This window comes from Odontesthes bonariensis, chromosome 10 (genome assembly GCF_027942865.1).
Source record: "Odontesthes bonariensis isolate fOdoBon6 chromosome 10, fOdoBon6.hap1, whole genome shotgun sequence".
Lineage (NCBI taxonomy): Eukaryota > Metazoa > Chordata > Actinopteri > Atheriniformes > Atherinopsidae > Odontesthes > Odontesthes bonariensis.
In genome coordinates this window covers 16,287,731-16,308,794 of record NC_134515.1, presented here as the reverse complement: position 1 = coordinate 16,308,794, position 21,064 = coordinate 16,287,731, and the positions used below count along the sequence as shown (strand labels likewise).

Below are 21,064 nucleotides of genomic sequence, written 5' to 3'. Positions count from 1 at the left end.
TTTGAGCCTTGCTGGGTGAAAAGTGCCAGGCAGCCCTGCGTTGAAGTCTTTCACAGCAACAAAAGATCTGTGTCATATCTGAGACAGCCAATATGTTTAGCGACTTATTGAAAAGTGTCCTTGAACAATATCCTGAGCTACTATTTGCTCTAATAAGTCCCAATAAGTCCCTAAAAATAACAGCAAAACATAAATACGAGCAGTCATATCTTCCTGAAAGCAACCAGAGCTCACACAGTTTACGCACATAGAGTTTAGCTGCTGGTCTACAATGGGGCTCAGTCAATGAGGCTAAGTATAAACTTCAGTGGCAGGTGGGCGAGAAATGGTGTGTAATTCATTCTTGTTATTTCCACTGATTTTGGATCGTGCCTGAATGATTTGCAAACTGATTTTGTCTTTGAATGAGATAAAGAGAGCATATGGGAGTAAATGTTCACTGCATCCTCAATGTGTTGGAGCACATGAGGCTTTGTGTCTACACTTTTTGCAGAGGCTGATAGCTTGCTTGCAATGTGCTCCCACTGATCTGCAGGGAGAGGAGCACAAGACAGTGGAAGGCGTGCAGGGAATAGTGAAATTCACTACTATTAGCACTGCCAGGTATAAACAGGTTCTCACAGCAAGGAAACCTGTTACATTCATATTCCCACATGTGTGCAGCAATGCAAGGCCCGTTATAAACAACCTGAGCAGAGACTTGTACTTCTTCTGGAAAACCACAGTGTACAGTGGTGTGTGAAAAGCTGCTACTCCTCAAGGGAATCACAAAGCTGGGTTAAAAATAGCATGACATTTCTTCCTGTGTTATTGTCAGAACAACTGTATTCATGTGGACCTCAGATAGGTGATGCAAGGCAAGGAGGAACAGTAACCAGTAATCAATGGTAACCAGCAACTTTTTTCTAATGCAAAACTGTACAGACACAAGTGAATGTTCTAACTGTCCTGAAACTTAATCTGCAACTTAAATACAATGAAATGAACAGATGTTTCACGAGCATGATCAAATTGGTGATTATACCACCTAATAGCCATGAGATGAAACGAAGGTGCACCAAGAACACGGAATTATACAAATGCACTGCGTGCTAGTTTTAGAGAAATATTGGAATGAAATGTGTCCACATAAACAGTTGAATGAGAGCTAAAGCTAAACCTCTGCTCCTTAAGCTGTTTTTAGACAAAGATAAGTCAAATCTTAATACAACCAACTTATTTAATGTCAAGTAGATCCACAAATCAGTTGAGTTTCTGTGCCTCTTTTGTGAAATGAATATAAAAAAGACAAAAATTGCTCTTCTCGAAACTGAATCAGTCCAGGAATCAGTCAAATCTGTTGTAGGAGCTGCATGAGACTGATAACATTTAATATTCAAGAGGTTTTCTATGCCATTTGTATACGCATAGACAGGTAGAGTGCAAAGGAATTTTGGAAGAGGTAAGAAACAACAACAGTGATAACACATAATAAAATACTACTGAAGCTGTTCAAAACTAAGAATACAATAGAGTATATACTGTAGAATACACTAACATTCATGGTGTGGCCATATGTGCTTTAATAACACTACAGCAAATTTTGGAGTTTCTATAGCACTTTGTGAGGAAAATAAATGGCAACAAGAGTTAGGGACAGGCAGAGTGTTCTTGATAGCAGACAGGAAAACTGTCTAAAAAAGATTTTGTCCAGTATCTGAAACATATTCTTTAGTGTGATCACACAAGCTTCTCTAGGATGCTACTATGATATGAAATACATTACATTATACATAACACATAATCCGATATGATGAATCAGTGCTGATAGAGAAATTGCAAGAAGACACTCTGTCATAACTTGTAAGTAAGTGAATTCTGACCTGGTCTCATTTCCGGTAGTGTTTTTAATGGAATTGAATTTGAGCTTTAGTATACATGGATATATCACATGAGATGATTAACTTAAAAGGAACGTGTGCCTCGATGTGCATTTATTGTGTCACTGATGCATGAAAAATAAATAAATAAACAAAAAAACAAAAGCTGGGCCTCTTTCCCAGCAGATCAAGGGCTCGGCTGAGTCAAGGAATCTGTGATCCAGGACAGACTTATCAGCACACAGACCACGGGTCTGCTCGGTTTAGCAGCCTTCTGCAGAGGGAAGCCTGGGACTGTCCATGGTGCTGAAGTCTACTCCGCTGTAATATATCAAAAACTCAAGACCAGGCTCTCCCTCTGTTTGCATTCTACGATATATATCTTAACCACCATGTTGTTTGGTTGTCTGATTTCCAAGTGTATGAATCATATACTGTTTTTCTCTCACATAAACACTCACAATATAACAAAAACAGACGGCCACATTTGCAAAACTCATCTCAAGATCCGATTGGGCTTTCAGTCTTAGCAGGGAGGCAAAGGATGTATAATTTATCAATTTCCTGGTTATATCCTTGATTTATGAATGACCATGAATCACTAAAGTGATCAAAAGCCCAGATTAAATTTTAGTCAGCTGTGTGAGTTATCATCATTTCAACTCAACAGCATATTGCAGATAAAAAAAAATTCAAGTTATGTGATGATTCAACAGTCACTGACGACAACAATTATGTTGATCCATGGGCCAGGAATTGAAAATGACTGATGCTGATCTTCACTTCATGTAACTAAATTGTAATTTAAGGACTGTTAGTCAGAGAGATAGCATTAAGCCTTTAAGTATGTCATCGTGGGATTTAAGAAATAGTGAGGGGACTTTGTTTTAACTAGTCTTTCATCATGTAAGTCCTTAGTATAGAAGTCCCTGTATAATGAGAGAAAAACTGAATGAATTTGATTATTGGAACAGATACAGTTTGATTTGTGTTCTGCTTTTCTGAAAATCGCAGGATACTGTGCATCGCCTTTGAAACTCGCCACACTGTGACAGTTAATAATTCATAGGCATCCATGAACCTGAATTTACTACTCCTTTTGGGCATCTTTGGAATAATGAAAATGTAAAACCTCATATCAATAAATATCATTACACATGAAGTCAGGATCAGGTCCCTTTCATTTGGGCTTATTGTATCACAAGAGCAATTTTGATTTTGTGTTTTGCATGTGTCAAGTTGTATGTATTTATGTCATAACTATTGAAAGCTGTCAAAAGATTAGCTTGGCTTTATGTGCTGGCTCAAATGGACTGATTTGGGATTGATTCCCCATTTAAAATGTTTTACTTAGTTACAAAACCGAGTAACCTCTGAATCAGTGTACTATAACGTGAATTAAAATACAGCCAAAACTGCTCTAACCTTCACTCCCTTTCCTATTTATAACTCACACAGTCAGTCTAACAACAAAATGAAAAGCTTCACTTCATTTTAATTTTATGACTGTATTCCTTCTAGTGCTGTTATCTGATCTAGCTGCATTACATATCTCATTTACCATCTCTAGAGAGGCCCTGGCAGAACTATTCAATATGACTGAACTGTAAGTGGCTATTAAGCATGATACAAAAGGCCTCTTACCACTTTTCCTTGTTTCTGCGTTGATTCAGAGTCTTTCACCCTACCAATACATCACACCTAACGTTCCTTCTCCCACCTTATCCTGTCCCTCCTTTCTGCCTGTCTTCCATGCTTCTTTGTCCCAGACTGTTTATCGTTGACGAGGCCTAGAACATCCCTCTGCCCTCGTCATCTATCGCAGACTCAGCCTGGCAGATTCCCGAGGAGAGAGAGAGACACTGTGGCTGTGAACAAGTGTCAGGTAAAATGAACCGATTTTTGTGTGTCTGCGTGTGTGGGTGAGAGAGAGAGAAAATGTTCCAGATTCAGTAGTGTCAGAGCAGGAGGATTCAAAAGATTAGACTTGAACATTGCATTCATGTGCTTTTCATTGACCTTTGTCTAACTCCAGGAATTGAATGAATCAGTACTGTAAACCTGTAAAGGGCAAGATATTGCAAGAAACATTAGAAGAAACATTAGAAGCTTTTTAATGGAGACTGTGATAACTGATAAATGGTTTACCTGATGTCCAAGACAATAAAAATGATCTTCTACAAAGAATATTGGTCATAAACATCTTACACTACTAATCATACATTTTCAAAACATATTAGGAATTTGAGATGTACAGTATATTTTGTCATTCAGAAAATCATTAATAAGTCCAGTCCTGTATTTTGGCAAAAACAACCAGCTTTGTTGCTATGAACGGTTTGCCTACAAGGAAGAGTTAAAATCCATCCATCCATCCATTATCTATACCGCTGAATCCGTCGATCGGGTCGCGGGTGGGCTGGAGCCTATCCCAGCAGTCAAGAGTTAAAATATTTCCTCCAATTTGCAATGTCATGAGAAGAGAAAAAATATTGAAGAAATATGTCTAGAACATAAAGGTCAATCAAAAAAGATGGATTCAGGTTTCTCAGTTACACTTTATCATTTTGGTAAACCTCACTCCACTGCCACTGTTACTGGTCTCCTATAGACTCACTGCAACCAGTTTGGAATTATAATAACATCTTGACTTTCTTTGAAAAAAAAAAAAAGCTGCTACCTCCTCATCTCTTTCTCTCCTTCGTCTCCTCTCTACTTCATTCTATAAGTCTCCTGTCCTTTTCTTCTGCCGAAAAATGTGCTTCCACTGTTCCACAGACTTAATGCCCAGAAGAGTTTACCCTTCTCATCATACAGCGTGCAACTTCCCAAACTCCATTTAACCTCATTCTTTAGAGGCTAAATAGCCCAATTTCATGCTGCTTTTTTTCTCTCAACCAGGTGTTCAGGGCTGCTCAAGTCTTTGTTCTCCAAGGGCTGACTGTTGAACTGTCTGACTGTCTCAGTCTAGCACATTTTCTTATCTTTTTTTAGTGCACAGTCTGCACAAACCACCCAGTTTTTCTGAAGATGAACACACATGTGGATGCACATGCCAAAAAGCATCCAGGCACACAGGTGTGTGCATGGAAAAACAGTCGCAGCAACACATGGCTTGTCAAATGCCTAATCTGCTCCTGCATCCACAGGGAGCAGGCTTGATGTAGGGCTTTAGTCAGTGTTGTCATTTTTATGCTAGATTTCCACAGGCGACAGAAAGACAGAGCAGGCTTCCACATAGAGCAGAGCTGAACGTAGCATCCATATGCAGCTTATCCCCATTACTACTCTGTAACATCCAGTTATGTTAAACACACTGATATGAGAAAAGAATTACTTTTTTATTCACACTTCTTTTTAAAGCCTTATTTGCTTTAGAACAGAAAATAATGGTGTTTATGTTTATATTAATTCTGTATCACATCTCATTTATTATCATAAAATCCCAGCAGCTTATGCTCACGAGACGTCATGATGAGCAAACTTCAAAAATAATTAATCTGTGATGGTGGGTGATAATATGATTAATCCAATATGTAGAGATGACAGGAATGTTAATTACTTGATTAGATGATCAACAAACCGGTGATCCCAGCTACTATTGGGTGAGAGGGGCACCAGGTGTACACCTTGGATGGGTCGCCAGTCCATCACAGGGACAAACGAGACAAACAACCATGCACACTCACTCCTAGGGTCAATTTAAGTAATTAATTAACCTAACATGCACTGGTTTTTTTTGGACTGTGGGAGGAAGCCGGAGTACCCGGAGAGAACCTATGCATGCACAGGGAGAATATGTAAACTCCACACAGAAAAATCCCTGCTGGGATTCGACCCAGGAACCCTCTTGCTGTGAGGAAGTACTGCTAACACCACACCACTGTGCAGCCCATAAAACTTTACATAGAATTTTATTCATTTGAAAGGAAGACAGCACGGGCACTCATACCAAGCCAGATTTTCTACAAAAATAGAAAGGTTCTTTGGCTTAAATGATAAATCTATGAATATAAGTTTTGATGACCAAATTCATAAAATGCACAGTGAATTTGCTGGATATCACAGGCTCTATGTTATTTTTCGCTGCTTGACAATATGGGGAACCCCCCAGCTAAACAGTGAAGTTTTATCCAGGTATGCCTTGAAATCCTCCACACAAGAACATCAACAAGATGACATTTTTGTCCTCTGTTGCATCCCAAAGGTACTCCTATGAATTTTGGTTTTCACCTTGGTAAGGCTATCAAAACAGGCGGCTTTTATGCTGAAAGACAAACAGCTCCACACTTTGATGTTCCCATCTGATATTTTTACAATAACCTCAGAGCATTTTGGATTAAAGTTTTTCACCTGGCTTTTTCCACACAGACTGATTAGATCAACATGTTTTGAAATTAGATTTACCCAAAAATAAAATACATCTCCAAATACTGCTGTTTTTTTTGTGCATGTTCGTTTGAGCTAATGATTCGTGCCATATTATTTTCTGTCTGTAAGCGTAATGGTCCATGAACTGAGTTGTATCTGGTATTTTGCCGCAAGTTTTACTGCTGCTGTTTTACTGTCTGTCAAGACTGTCACTCAGTAATCTACTCTACTGCTGTTTTTTAGGTTATACATTTGTGTATAATATCAAACGTTTGATATTGGATATTCGACAGATATTCACAATAAGGAAATAAGGTGTCTTTTTTTTCAAACCAATATCAAACCAACTTCACCACGGTCTTAAGCGGCAGCTGCAGCAGCAACATTTCCGGAAAGGTACTGGCTTGATTAAATTCATTGTGGACTCTATATCCGACCACATGAAGACCTCAGGACACTTCGGTTTGGCTTTAGGGACCCTCTACTCACTACCATGTAAGTGTTATGTTGTTTGGAGCTGTAGAAGAGGAATAAAAATAGCGTTTTGTAGCGGCGATACTCGATGCCCTCATCACTTCCAGGCTAACGACTTTTGGCTAAAAACGGTCAAATCGAAATTCTCAAAACACATCCGAATGACATGATTTTGATGTCAACTCAACGTATGTACTCCCAACATCCCGTAAATTGATCCAAAGTGCATTTTACTCCGAATTATCCCTTTAAAATAACAGTTTGAAAAAAATTGTGCGGCTAGAATGAGTTTTAATATTATGATTGGCCTGTCTCTTATGCCCTTCGGGGGTCTGAGTTGGAATAACTGCGCTATGTAACTTTGCTGGACCGGCCCGGGAGCTGAGCGGAAGTACTTCGACTTGCTTTCTGGCACACCTACCACAAAAACAAATAGACCCCTCTCACGCTCCCAGGTATAAGGCTAAGCTAGCGCAACATTGTCAGTACGATCATCATGGAAGAGGCACCGAAGAAACAGAAGAAGACGTTGACCTATGAAGCAATGAAGAGAAAGAGATTTACGACAGTGTCTTACCCATACATTACCTCCAAGCCTGTAGGGGGAGCTCCATAATGGGCTTTATGAGAAGTTACATAGTATTACTTTAAGCAAACTAATGGTCATAAAGCTTTTCCCTTATCTTGATTAACTTGTGTTTTCCAGTGCACAGTTCCCTTTAACTCTACTAACTAATAAGCTTAACTAATTTAACTTGCTCAAATGTTATTCACAGTGGAAATGCAGTTACTTTAAAGTTATCAAAAATGTCCTTTGCAATTCATTAACATTGGACATGGTCCATCTGGATGATTCATTTGAACTTATCTGAGTTATACTTCTGAGTTAAGGCTTCAAGAAGCCACTCTCAGACTCTACATAGCTAAGTACTTTTTCTGACCTCAGTGAAGAGCCCTGTATGAATTTTTCTCTCCTTTTTTTAGAGAGAAAAAGTCTCCCTTCTCAGTTGTTGCTGCTCTCTGTGCTTTATTATCCATTTAACACACACGATTAACAGCTGAACAAGGAAACTTCACACGCTTTCTCTAGACTTCTGAGAATCTTGACAGTCATTTAGAAAACTGATGACTTCCAGACAGAACAGAATATAGGATACAGTGGCATCAAACCACAAATAGTGTCTCTATTTCAACCACAGTCTGTTTTAGGAAAGTTGTATTTCTAATAATTTTGTAAAATAACAGAGTTGGACGACATTATTTTCTTGGCTAAGCGTTAAGAAGAGAAAACTTAAGTTTGTACGGTACTGTTAATGTGAAACTACCACTCTGAACTGGACAGTTTTGTTCTGCATGTAGAGTGGAAACATGGGGAAGACCAAAGTAATGCCTCGACACATAAATCCTGTAGAACAGTAATGCATCATTTTTACACCTTTGTTTTCATATGGATTACACAATGAAGATGCATCATATGGTGAATTGATGCAATCCATCAATTCACAGCAGCAGTGAAGGCTAATGTACTGTACTAATTCCGTGTTTTATTTATCTGCCTCTTCCAAACCCTTGAGGTTAGATTACTAAGGCAAAGCGGAAACTAGTAGTTGGCCGAAGGATGGTTTAAGGAATAGAAAATTTGGGTTGATTCAATAAGTGTGCATGAATAAATTATCGTTTTGGATTAGAATACAATTATAACACTGTTAAAGCAACTCATTCAAATCTAAAACTGGGTTTTAAATCATTGTTACATAAGGAATTCCTGTGGCATTAATCCTGTTTTGTGTACATCATCAAACAAAGCCTGGTTAAATGGGGAGCACATTATGTAAGCCCCTCTGATGCATAATTTCCAATACTTACTGATCAAGACCTAAGTGTAAGAGAGGAAATATGAACATGAAATTGTTGTAGTTTTGGGGTGAGTTATCCCCATGGCTCAGTATCAGCTTTCATGGGGTTCGATACCTCTCCTTAGTCGTTATGGTGGGGTCCTCTTATACCTGAAATCCTCTGAGATTCTTCTGATGTCTGATCTGGGGGGGATTATCCTGGTACCACTACAAACAGTGGAGGAAGAGCAGGCTTATAAAACACTGATCAGCCGGTGTGAGGTTAGGTTATACCCGTCCGCTTATGCTGGGCAAGATGACGCATATCTGTGAGTTCTGGGAACATGTTTCTTAATTTATCAGGGTTGGGGGAGTAAAAAGTTATTTTCTCCATTAATCATTACAACTATCAAAATATCTAATTTCACTGTTTATCAAACATGTGTGAGATCCCCTGCTTCTCAAGGAGAATAACACTGTTTTTCATCTGTTTTGTAACTTTTTTAACTGAATATATTTGGGATTAAGACAAGTCAGATTGAGCAAACAATGTAATGACATTACATGCCATGTTGGATGGGCATTTCTAATTTGACATGTCGTACTAAAATGAATGAATTAATATCACTGAGCTGAAAATAGACATACTTTTAGTTTCTGTCATATCTTGATTATATTTGTGTATTTTCACAAAACTAGACTCTTTAATTTATAGTCTCATTATCATAATAAAAGTCTCTTCCAATTCTTTCCACCGTTCTATAGTTCATATGTGTTCACTGGCACTTATCTACTCGTGTACATCTTCGTGTAGGACAGTTTCTTCATGGAACAAAACCACAGGGACAACCCTGCCCGGACAAGCTCCCTGCCCGCAAAGCTTCAAGGTGTCCTCTCCACCCCATTACCTTGGCCGACACTTTGTTATGACAAAGTGGAGCTTTGAGTGAAAGTGGCATTTTATTATCATGGGACTCTAAGGGACGTTTGTTAAAACGAACTGACTCAACAAGCTTTTATACTCCTGCATTTATGTTTCTTAGTAAGTTTGAACGATATCTGCAACTCAAAAAACATGTCTCATTTTTGTTAAACAACCAGATTAAAAGAAACATGTGTCCAATCTGAAGTTTTTTTCCTGCATGTAATAATACTTTTTTTTTTAAAGTAGCTCACTTGAGAGTCGGAGTGTCATGTTGTCTGATTAGCACATTTTGAAGAAAACACTGCTCTGATTCTCTGCAATCTTCAGCTGCTGTTGTCACTATTGACTCTTCTCCTCAGTGTTGAGTCAATGGATGAATACAGTGTCAGCCTCTGCAGCTGCACAAGCCACTGTACAGGGGAAAAAGGCAGTCTTTGCCAAAGTAATCCTTTGGCAAAGACCGGTGCCCCAGACATTGGTGCAGTGATGATCCACACAGAGAAGGGATGGGCAACATTGTGTACTTTGGGTCACCAGACACTGACATTGTCCTTGCAGGGACAATTGTATTTACTCTGTCTCTCATTTGCATAGTCTGTTCAGATCTTATACAGGACAGCCCTTGTGCATATTGCTGTTTTAGCAGCAGATTTTTAGTGCTTGCTGATAGCTTCAGCTCTCATCACTGGCATGGCTGATCTGCCAAACTGCCGTGTTGTTTATTCAGGTGTGTCAAAGACCCAGTGTGACATCATCACATTCACCTATGTGTGAATTAAACCATCCTTGGGAGGGCTGAGTTCAGCAAGGGTCCATTAAAAATGTGCTATGGCCAGCTGATGAGTACAGGCAGGTGTGAAAAAAAAACAAAAAACAGTGTCATTAGTAAAGAGTTGAAAGGTGAGCGACGTTGCTTTTTTTCTGAATCATTCACTCAAGCATTCTTCATGTGCGTAAAACTCACCACGTGTGGGAGGAAGCAATGACTCTTTCCAAGCCCACACAATATGGCCAGAAATAGCCTCGCTTACGTAAAAATCAAGCCATGAGTTTTCAGACAGCCTATATGAACAATTTAAGAACAAGAAACACCTCAAGAATTTCATTATCTTCAAGAGTTCATCAGAGAAGTGAGGAACATGACTGCTCCCTGGTGTTCTGTTATTAATGAATGATCATTTCATTAGCCTCTGCCATATGCAAGAAAATGACTAACAGGCCACAGAGAGACAAACAGGGGCTCCATGTTGGAAAGAACACCTGCAGGAGCCATGAATAATTTTCTTGGGGGGGGGGGGTCTTCATCTAAAGCCTCCATCACGTGGACGATAGGGCATTGATCACAACCAGTCATCAGTACAGTAAAGGGGAGGCAGAACGGGGGTGGGGATGTCAGCGCTGTCAGTACGCAGAGACGAAGGTTTAAGCATCCTATCATTAGATGTGCATGTGCCCTTTTAAAATGCAACACATTACACCCTGAAGCCAAACCTGATGTGTCCCCTTCATAGGACTGTAGCAGGGGCTCAGATAAGACAACAAATACGCTTAGCCTGGCATCATCTACATGCGGATTTTGTGATGCTAAATACATGCGTTACCAATGGAGGCTGGCTTCAAGCAGATAGCTTGAATACTACTATACAAGATACAGTAAATTTTGTACGTATCAATGTCAATTTTGAATAGCCAAAATGCTGCCTGCATCAGTATCAGCACAGAGAGCTACAGGCGTCTTTAAAATACGCAAATCTGATGAGGAATGCAGCCATTTATGGACGGCGATATGGCACATTAATTTTCAATTTGCAGCTCCACAATTTAGAGTTCCAGTCTATATTCAACAACCAGTGTTGGAAGCATATGCGCTAATTGTCTCTTGGTGCTGTGACATCCCACTGGGCAAGCGAGCATCTTCGCTTCATCAAAGCAACAGCAGCATGAAAACACATGTCTAAATAGCAAAACAATAAATAAAAATAAAGAGATAATTCCAAGACCAACATACCTGTGTCATGAGCCAAATCGATGCCCGGTTCGGTGAGTATGTTCGGGTCACTTTGAGATCTGCCTCGTTGCAGACAGCCGTCTAGTCCATCCGATGTAGCCATTGGGGAGACAGCGCAGGAATCCTGAATAAAATATTGAAAACCCAACCGGAGGCAGGCAAGGTCAGGAGGAAAGCAGCGAGCGAGAGTAGATTTAATTCGCTCTGACAACAGCCGCTTTGAGCATCTACCATGGAGCCATGGCTGGGCTGAAATTCCGCGCGCACAAGTGTGTGTATGCGCGCGCGCGCGCGCGTGTGTCTAGGCTGTGTGCGACGACGTGTGGATATGGGAGGGGTGATATGCCCCCGATTATGCCAACGGGTTGATGATGCCCATCCCTGTCCAGCAACACAAGTAAACATTTAATACACCTGCATGCTGCACACATTAGTCTATCATTCTGAAATCTATTGCATATTTATATTCAGTGCATCCAGACCTTGTGCACCTCTGCTGTATCAGTTATTCAGGGTCTATAAGCTTTATTATACTTGAAGTCAGCCAAGTAATGCCAGATGAGGTAGAGTAAGCACAATAAAGAGCAAAAGATAATTGAGTTTACATACTTCTTATATTTGGTTAAGTAGCTGCTGCATAAATGGATATATGATAAAACAATATGACCTCCAATAATATGTGATGTAATCAGCTGATGGTGTGCGTTTATCCTACTGTTTTAGACATATAGACATATTATTATCATTATCATATCATTATCATTACCATCATTATCATAATTATTGTTATTTATTAATTCATTCATTCATCCATTCTATACCCGCTTAATAGGTGGGTATATTATCATTATTAATATTATTACTATAATTAAAATGAGCATCATTTGCTAATGTTCAATGATGTTGCTAAACCCCAAACACATAGTCAGGATATTGTTAAAAGAACCTAATGCCAACAGTAAACGCCAATTTTAGCAATACATTTATGACATTATCAAAATGGGTGATAGGAAAGTAAGAAACTTAGAAATGGATTAAAGATATGCAGTTTTATCAGCAGAATGGACCAATAATTGAGCAATCGATTAGAGCGTTTGCTTGTAAAATATAGAAAGCAAATATTCTGCAGAAAACAAAGCGTTTCTATGCCACAGCTATGGGACTCCATATGGGAGCAGCCCATTGGCTGGTTCCTCGTATGACACATGAACAAGGAAGTGAATCACCGCCTCGGAAGAAAAATGGCAGCCCACAGGTGCAGTCAGTCGGTTTGGCTGTTTCTTCTTTTTAGCTTGTCAGTGTTTCTCATTTCAGACAGTCAAGAAACGAGGCTAACCGATGATAGCCATGCCAGTGTCCTTGATAATCGACAAGTAGCGGCCGAGGCGGCGAAACAAACGGCCGAGCACCCGGCGGCGGAGGAGAGGCGTTGGGAAGCAACCGACGTCAAAGAAGCGATTCCCGACGATGCTGCAGACCACAAACAGGACACTTCTGCGTCTAACGCCGAGGTCCTAACATCAATTCCACAACCTAAAGACGACTTTCGGGAGGAGTTGGCAATCAGACCGCTGCATTCCGGAGACATTTATGCCAGCTTCCAGTTCCGCACCCTGTGGGAAACAGATTTCATGAGAGGAAACAAAGGCAAGCTAGCTGATAGCAATGAATAAACATGTTAAGTTTGCATCAGAAACATTCACGTATTAGTTTTTCCATATGCTAACATGGCCCCGTTTCCAGAAATGGAGGACGCTTTTTAGATGCTGAATAAAAGCAAAATGCAATGATTGCCATCATAGTTTAAAAACCCTTTGTTTGATTTAGATTACTCCAAACATTTCAAATGTTGATACTGGAAATATCTGTGTCTAGAAAAAGTTGGGATAGTGACAACAAACAACTGAAAAAGCTGTGCACTGCTTGCAACGGGACAATAATACGATTAGTTATAAATGAGCTGCAAGGGGACAAGCAGCATCGTCAAAAGTATTGAATAAATTAAGAATATTTCAGGTAAATTGTGTTCACATGGTGCCAATTCCCCAAAGATAAAATCAGTGCACATCTAAGTGAAACACAATGTGAGGATTTCATCATCCGTGATGCATGCATACTATTAAAATAAATGCAGAAAGTCTACAAGGCAAAGCTGAAAACTGATATTTAATGTTCAAGATACGTTGGCCTTTAGGTAGCACTACATTACAGTAATAATGTTGAGCACACAGTTTAAAAGCCACCATCTCTAATGGTTTTGGGATCCATTAGTACACATGATGGAGAACTTGCACATCTCTTAAGGGACCATTCATTCTGAGAGATGGATAAAAGGTTTAGGAGCAACATATACTACTTACCCAAACAGCGTCTTTTTCTGCAAAAAGCCTTGCTTATTTAAGCAAGACGACCCTTAACCACAGTCGATATGTCACGACAGCATGGGTTAATGGTGAGGGACTGTGCTGCTAAAGTGGTGTGCTGGCAATCAAGACCTGTCACTCGCTGAAAGCATTTTGCACACTTATAAGTGTGAATCTTAACAAGGAAGGACCACTGTTTGGGTATTCTACACAGGCACACTCTGCAACATTTATTTCCTGCTGTGAAATGCATGTAAAAGCTGTTATTATGGGAAAGAGTCCACATTGGATTGTTAATAACACGAGTTCTCAGGTCTTCATGTGTAAAAGTGGCTAAAAATGAAGCTGAGCAAAAAACGTAACATTTTTTACTTTCAACATTTTATTTGTCTTTGTTCTGTTTTCAGTTAGATATCTAAATGAGTTGTTGATCTTTCCATTTAGTCTAATTTAGATTCGTTATAGTGCTTTATATGGTGCTCTTAAACTTCTTTAGAGAAAGGGTTTTTATAGTTAAATGATGAATTACAGATGTACTTCTAACATTTCTAAATGAATGGAGATTAATGCCCATCATTGCAGCCTTTTGTTTAGGTTATGTTCCAGTTATCTAACATATTGAAACAGCAGTTTATCCTCTAGCATGTTTTCCCTCCGTCTTGATAGATATTTATATGAATAAATATATCCCATGAATTAAACGAAAAGGAGGTTTTCTGTTGTTTAATCATATGCTGACGCTTTTTTTTTGTTTTTGCAACCTGCCTAAACTGTGTTGTTCAATGTCTCAGTGTCCCACTACAGGCTATTTCCCAAGTCTCTGGGTCAGGTCATCTCCAAGTTCTCGGTGCGAGAGCTGCACATTTCCTTCACCCAGGGCTACTGGAGGACCATGCAGTGGGGACAGCCCTTCCTCCCCTCTCCTCCGGGAGCTGAGCTCTGGGTTTGGTTCCAGGACTCTGTGACAGAGTGAGTGCAGCCCCCCGGTAAACACAGAGATTTAGAGGTGCAATAAGAGAGAAAAAAAAAGTTTAGCCTTGTTTTCATCATCTTTTGGACATTAAACCACCAAGAGTAGATGCAATACTTCCATCTAAATAGATTTAAAATATTGACATTTCTGAAACTATGACGGATGGAAAGAAAAAAATATATATATTACTGGTATCTTGTCTGCTTTGTCTGGGTGTACCATAAAAATCAATATCCCAATATTATATTGTGAGCACCCCAAATAAAACGTAACAATTAAGATTTACATGCACAGTCAACATTTAAACAGATAAGCAGCTGACATGCAATGACATCTTGAGTTTTCGTATACATTATGTTAAATATAGCAGGTGGGTTTTTAGATGAAAAAAGATACTCCCGACAGCTCCAGAGTGAGAATTACCAGCTGTGCTTTTTCAGTACAATTTGTAATATTTGGATATTTTCCATTGGGTTTTGTGTCCGTCATTCATTTTCCGGATGTTTCTCTGCTATTTTCAGTGTGGATGCCACGTGGAAGGAGCTGACCAATGTTTTATCAGGCATCTTCTGTGCCTCGCTGAACTTCATTGACTCCACCAACACTGTTCAGCCCAGCGCTTCCTTCAAACCGCTGGGAATAGGCAACGGTACAGTAATGCTTCTACAGTCGCCTTCTGCATTTTGTGAAGCTCCCTGTGATGCGTTTCCGTGAAATGGCACCCTATGGTTTTCTTTTTTTGTTTGGTTTTCCGTTGCAGGTAGTCCCACTTTATTGAGACTGATTCTCTTTTTTGCACTGCCTCAGCCGCGCTTGAAATCAAGCGGAGCCAGTACTATACAATGATGTAAAAACACTGCAGACCTCTGATTGATCAGAGAGAATCCTCTGGGAATAAACAACTCCACCGCAGCGCACACACAACATAAATCATGTATGTCTCCTTCGTGCCCACAGATTACATATTGCATCCATAACTAAAGGCGCATGGGTGTATTTGTTAGCTGCTTTATTAGATTTACTGATCAATCTTGGTTGCTCCACTGACCGAGCTACATAACCCTCAGTTGTTATGTTCACTCCCATAAAGTATTCAAACGTTTCTGAACTGAAAGGTTGTTGCAGACTCATTCAGTGCAGTAAACACTCTATACTTTTATATAGCTTAGCTTAAAAACGGGACAATGTGCAATTTATCCGTATCATGTGTATATCTCCATGTACGTTCACTGGGACGCTGTAAATATCTATCCTTACTTATTCCATTTGGATATATTCTGGCCGCTAAAGTGATTTGTTCCATATTTAATATGGTATCTTATTTTTTATTTTTCTATCAATAAAGGACTATCTTATCTTATCTTATCTTATCTTATCTTATCTTATCTTAATAACCTTGAGATTTAACTGCCTTAGTTGTGAATATGAAGTGCCTCCTGCTTGTCTTGCCTTCATCATCTCTGCAGTTTTCTTTTGTTGGCACAGTGGACTGAGTTTGGGCTGCGGCTCAGACAGACCGCAGAAACTTCAGCTGCAGTTCGCGTTTTTCTTTCTAATTGAACTCAGGCGCTGAGGAAAGAAATGACTCTGCACTTGTTTGAACAGCTCCGCCGTTTGATAGTGCGACCTGTCATATTCCACCAAACAGCTGATTGTTTAGGAAATGAACCCATCATCGCCGTGTGTGTCCATCTGTTTTAATGACTGCAGCAGTTCGCAGTCATGCCTCGTTAAAAATGTGACGCGTGTGCGTCCTACTTTGTAAGAGTTCCATCTCAAAATGTTATTTTGAAAAAGGGTATGCATGTGTGAGATAAGATACAGAGCACAATCAAAGAAATCCCAAATGGGTCGGCTACTTTTTCACACCACTGTAGATGCCAACCAAGCCTTCTGTGCAGGATGCAGTTAATTACATGCACACTGATTTTTATTTACTGTGTTGAACTTTAAGTGACAGACCATCGATTCCTTCGTTATGCCACCCTGCCCCGAGAAATTGTCTGCACTGAGAATTTGACACCCTGGAAGAAGCTCCTGCCATGTGGATCCAAGGTGATCTTCTATATATCCGTGTGTTTGTCTGCCATCTGTGTTACTTTCTTTTCAAGCCAAGAATTTCTTCTGATGTTTTTGGTTCTGTCTTTGCAGGCTGGACTCGCCGTGCTGTTGAAGTCAGAGAAACTCTTCCACAGCAGTTTTCATTCCCAGGCAGTGCATATAAGACCAGTATGTCAGGACTGGCAGTGCAAAACAACATCCTGGGAGCTGAGACAGACACTGAATGTAGTCTTTGACCTGCACACCTCTGGACAGAGTAAACGAGGTGAGCAATGGCAAGTTTTTTTTTCCTGCATTCAGCCAGAGATTGATGACACGCCTCTGCTCTTTGCTAATTCAAGCTTTTCCTCTTCCCTTCAGAGTGGTCTTTGTTCAAGATGTTCTCTCGGACCCTGTCAGAAGCATGTCCGCTGGCCTCCTCCAGTAAAATATACATCGACATCACAGACAACCCTCAGGTTGGATTATTTTCATCCACTCCATGTGTTAGTCAGTTTCCCCTTAATGTAAAGACCAGAATGCAAAGGATTAACCTCAAGAAAATGTTTGAAGCAGAGTCAAGGTGAAGATTATCTAAACTGGTGTAACAGCTATCAGTTTTAAAGTTGTAATGCTTGTATGTACAGATAATGGGGTAAAAAAAAGAAATGCTGCAGTTGGAACAAATGGGATTTTATTCTGCAGGAGGAGCACTTTGAGCTCAGCCCAGCCACCTCCCTGCTGAGCCAGGCTGTGGTGCTAGGGGACAGACGGACCTTCTCTGTATACGACCTGACCCAACCAATCACCTTTGGCACCATGCGCTCCCTCAACCTGCTGATCCGCTGGAAATCCAGTGAAGGTGAGTGTCAGGAGTGAAGAATGACACAGCTTTATAAAACGGCCGGAACACTTGTGAGGGACATTTTGCATGATGCAGCAAGACAGTCTTTAAAAAAAAAAAAAAAAGTGTTTATTGGTACTGTTTGGTATACCTCCCTTGTTCAATTTCAGCTTAGAACTACTGCTCATCAGCTTTCAGTCTTGTCTGTGTTTACATTGTTCTGTAATGTATAATAAATGTACTGTTCTGTTGCATCATGTGATCACCAGAACATATTTTAGAGCCAACGGAATCCAAATAAGGACCCTATTTTTTAAAATCTTAAACTATGTTTGATAAAATCTAAAAGAGAAACAGTTTGAAGTCTCGTCTCATGAAGTGGTCGTACATCGTACACCTGTTCTACTTTATGAAAATAATTGTCTTCATTAAAGTTCTCTACAGTGCCCGCGTGCATCTAACTCGTCACTCACTTTCTGCCTGCAGGTGACATGCTCCGCCCTTTGCTCCATGCTGAGCGTTACGTAGCCGGATACGGGCTCCAGACGGGAGAGATTCACACCTTAATGTACAACAACCACCCCTTCAGGTCTTTCCCCGTGCTGTTGCTGGACTCGGTGCCTTGGTATCTGCGTCTCTACGTCCACACACTCACTGTCACCAGCAAGGGAAAAGATAACAAGCCCAGTGAGTCTTTCTTGTTTCTTTTGTTTTTTGACGGATGAGACGTATGTGTGCAGACAAACTTGAAGTAAAGGTGTGAAATTTACATTTAAGTGTCAAAAAGTTACAATTTGTCCACATTGACAATGTGTGGATTTCTCAACTCTCCAGTACAAAGTTAGCATAAAGTCAGATTGTATCCAGATGTGCATCATAGACTCCACAACAAGCGAGTGTGTGCTGATTATATTTCTGTGACACGACTGGTATAAAAGTGAAACAATAGAAACAGCTAATCGTTAAGAAGGATCATTTAACACGAAGACTGCATAAAAATGTGAAACTGGAGAGAAACTGAGATTCAGGAGCTTCTTTCTGGAAGATCCAATTGTTTTTGACCAAATTACAAGCTGGCTGCATGACAGCAGCATACTTTTTGCATCATGTTGTCTTTCTTGCTCACTCTGTCACTTGAACCAAATCAGACTCAGAAAGATAATGTAATTTTATGTACTGCTGGGTTAACAAGCATCTCTGACACAAAGACCATCGGGTCATACACAGCGGTGCAGAATTTCTTTCTAATTAGTTTCAGTACTTAAGGTTTGCTTTACTTTCCTCTGTGATTTGCGTACACCACTCAGGCACAAAATAACTGTTTCAAGCTAAGGTTTCAACATTGTGATTGCATCTTCAGGGTCAACCAGTTCTTGTCACGCAGTCATATTGCAAATATTTGAAGTGGTTGCTTTAAATCGTTTCCTACTGATATATTACTGTACAGCCATTGTTTGCTATTATATACTGTGGGAATGTTTTGTAGAAGTCCATCTCGTCTGTTAACGGTTCAGTATTAGACAATTTTCCCAGCAGGATTCCTTCCTTCCTGTAATTCCATGCAGTTTCCTTCCTTTCAACACAAGGGGGAGAGCTTGAGTCATGTTTTCTGTCGTGCTTTGCTGGAACACGTTCTTGTATTTTTTTATTCTGTATAGCTGCCCGTTTTTTGCTCAAGATTCATTAGAACTGTGGTTTTTAATGGATGGTTTTGTTATTGTATAACATTTGAGTAAATAATGGATTGTGTAACCTTTGAAATAGTGTTACCGTGGTCACTCGTAGAGCAAGAAGGTTACTGGTTTGAATCCCAGCTGTGGAGTTTGCATGTTCTCCCTGTTCTCTCTCAGGACTACGGCTTCCTCCCACATTCCAAAAACATGCATGTTGGGTTAATTGGTGATTCTAAATTGACCGTAGGAGTGAGTGTGAGCATGCAAGGTTGCTTGTCTCATTTGTCCCTGTTTTTGCCCTGCGATGCACTGGCAGTAGCCTCCCCGCAACCCGGAATAGGATGAAGCGGGTATGGAAGAGAAATGCATTAATGAATGGTGTCTCTCTGCCAGGCTACATCCACTACCAGCCATCTAAGGACCGCGTTCGGCCCCACCTGCTGGAGATGCTGGTCCAACTTCCTCCTCACTCCGTTACCGAGGTTACGGTGCAGTTTGAGAGGGCTCTGCTTAAATGGACTGAGTACACACCAGATCCCAACCATGGCTTCTATGTTGGGTATGCATTTTTTGACTGTTTCCAGACACATGTTTGAACGTCATCTTGAAATTTTGTCTTTGAAGCGACATATGAATATATAGTTCTGATATGGGGATTTTTAGTAAAAAGTGTTGACTTACTGACATTCAAAACAAGAAAAATTTGTTTCTTTACATTTAGGTCCTCAATTATCAGCTCTCTTGTACCAAGCGCTGTCGCCATGGATACAAACATCACTCAGGAACAACCACTTTTCAGCAGCTTGTAAGTATAGTTTTATTTTTTTTGACTCGTGGAAATACTTTTTGCTGCTTGCTATTTGTGCACTTTTTGTCTGGAAAGTCAAATAACCATCGAGGTTCCTCATCTCCCACCAGTTTCCCTTGTAAAGAGGAGTCCAGCTACTTTGTGCGTGTCTACACGGAGCCTCTGCTGGTCAACTTGCCTACTCCAGACTTCAGCATGCCTTATAATGTCATCTGCCTGACCTGCACTGTTGTGGCAGTGGGCTACGGCTCCCTCTACAATCTACTGACCCGAAGCTTCCAGATAGAGGAGCCCAACCCGGGCCTGGCGAAGCGGATAGCCAACATCATCCGCAAGATGAGGGGTGTGCCACCGCTATGAGTTCGCATAATAGGGCCCACTGACTTCTTCAAAAAAAAAAAACCTTTTCCTTTTTGGTGAAACCACTGGAACAGTTCAGTTCATATTCAGGGAAGAACTGAAAAACTGAATGTTTTAAAGAACAACTTGAGGTTTTTTTTCCACCTCAAATGGAAGAGGACAAATCATTTTCTTCAATATTAATGTATTCAGGATGATTTCCTGCTGGGTTTATTGGGGAAAAAGAAAGAAAAAAAGTGGATGTTTGTCTTCTTTGGATAGAAAGTCAAACCTATGGATTTCTCTGATGAGTAGAAGGAACTAAGGCTGTATGAGATGCTGTGGTGACTAAATCTGTGTTTTGGGTTGATGGTTTTGAGGATGTTTAAAACAGTAACTTTACTGCTGAGACGTAATTTTACTGTTTCAAACAAGTAAATTACTCTAGTTATGTTGAGACCAATTTATCTCCACTCATGTGTCAGCCCATGCAGAAAGATTGTTACCTTTACTCTTCCTCTGTGCTTCTGACCTGCTGTTTGCCATCTCCCC

General features: G+C 40.2%; 2 protein-coding genes across 2 annotated transcripts in view; one reads left to right on the top strand and one right to left on the bottom strand.

Annotated features, from left to right (window-relative positions):
* phactr3a (phosphatase and actin regulator 3a) overlaps positions 1 to 11,729 on the bottom strand; it is a 32,388-nt gene extending 20,659 nt beyond the window's left edge. Inside the window, exon 1 of the mRNA XM_075476481.1 lies at positions 11,473 to 11,729. Coding sequence (XP_075332596.1) covers positions 11,473 to 11,575 — 103 coding nt within the window. The 5' untranslated portion in view covers positions 11,576 to 11,729. The remainder of the gene's footprint in view (positions 1 to 11,472) is intronic.
* Positions 11,730 to 12,693: 964 nt separating this feature from the next.
* On the top strand, positions 12,694 to 20,546 carry pigt (phosphatidylinositol glycan anchor biosynthesis, class T). The gene is made up of 11 exons (XM_075475633.1): positions 12,694 to 13,119; positions 14,627 to 14,804; positions 15,330 to 15,457; positions 16,763 to 16,863; positions 16,960 to 17,134; positions 17,230 to 17,327; positions 17,554 to 17,710; positions 18,179 to 18,379; positions 19,759 to 19,924; positions 20,087 to 20,170; positions 20,284 to 20,546. Exons 1-11 carry the CDS (start codon positions 12,714 to 12,716, stop codon positions 20,531 to 20,533), a joined length of 1,944 nt encoding a protein of 647 aa, XP_075331748.1. The 5' UTR covers positions 12,694 to 12,713; the 3' UTR covers positions 20,534 to 20,546.
* The last annotated feature ends 518 nt before the right edge of the window (positions 20,547 to 21,064 follow it).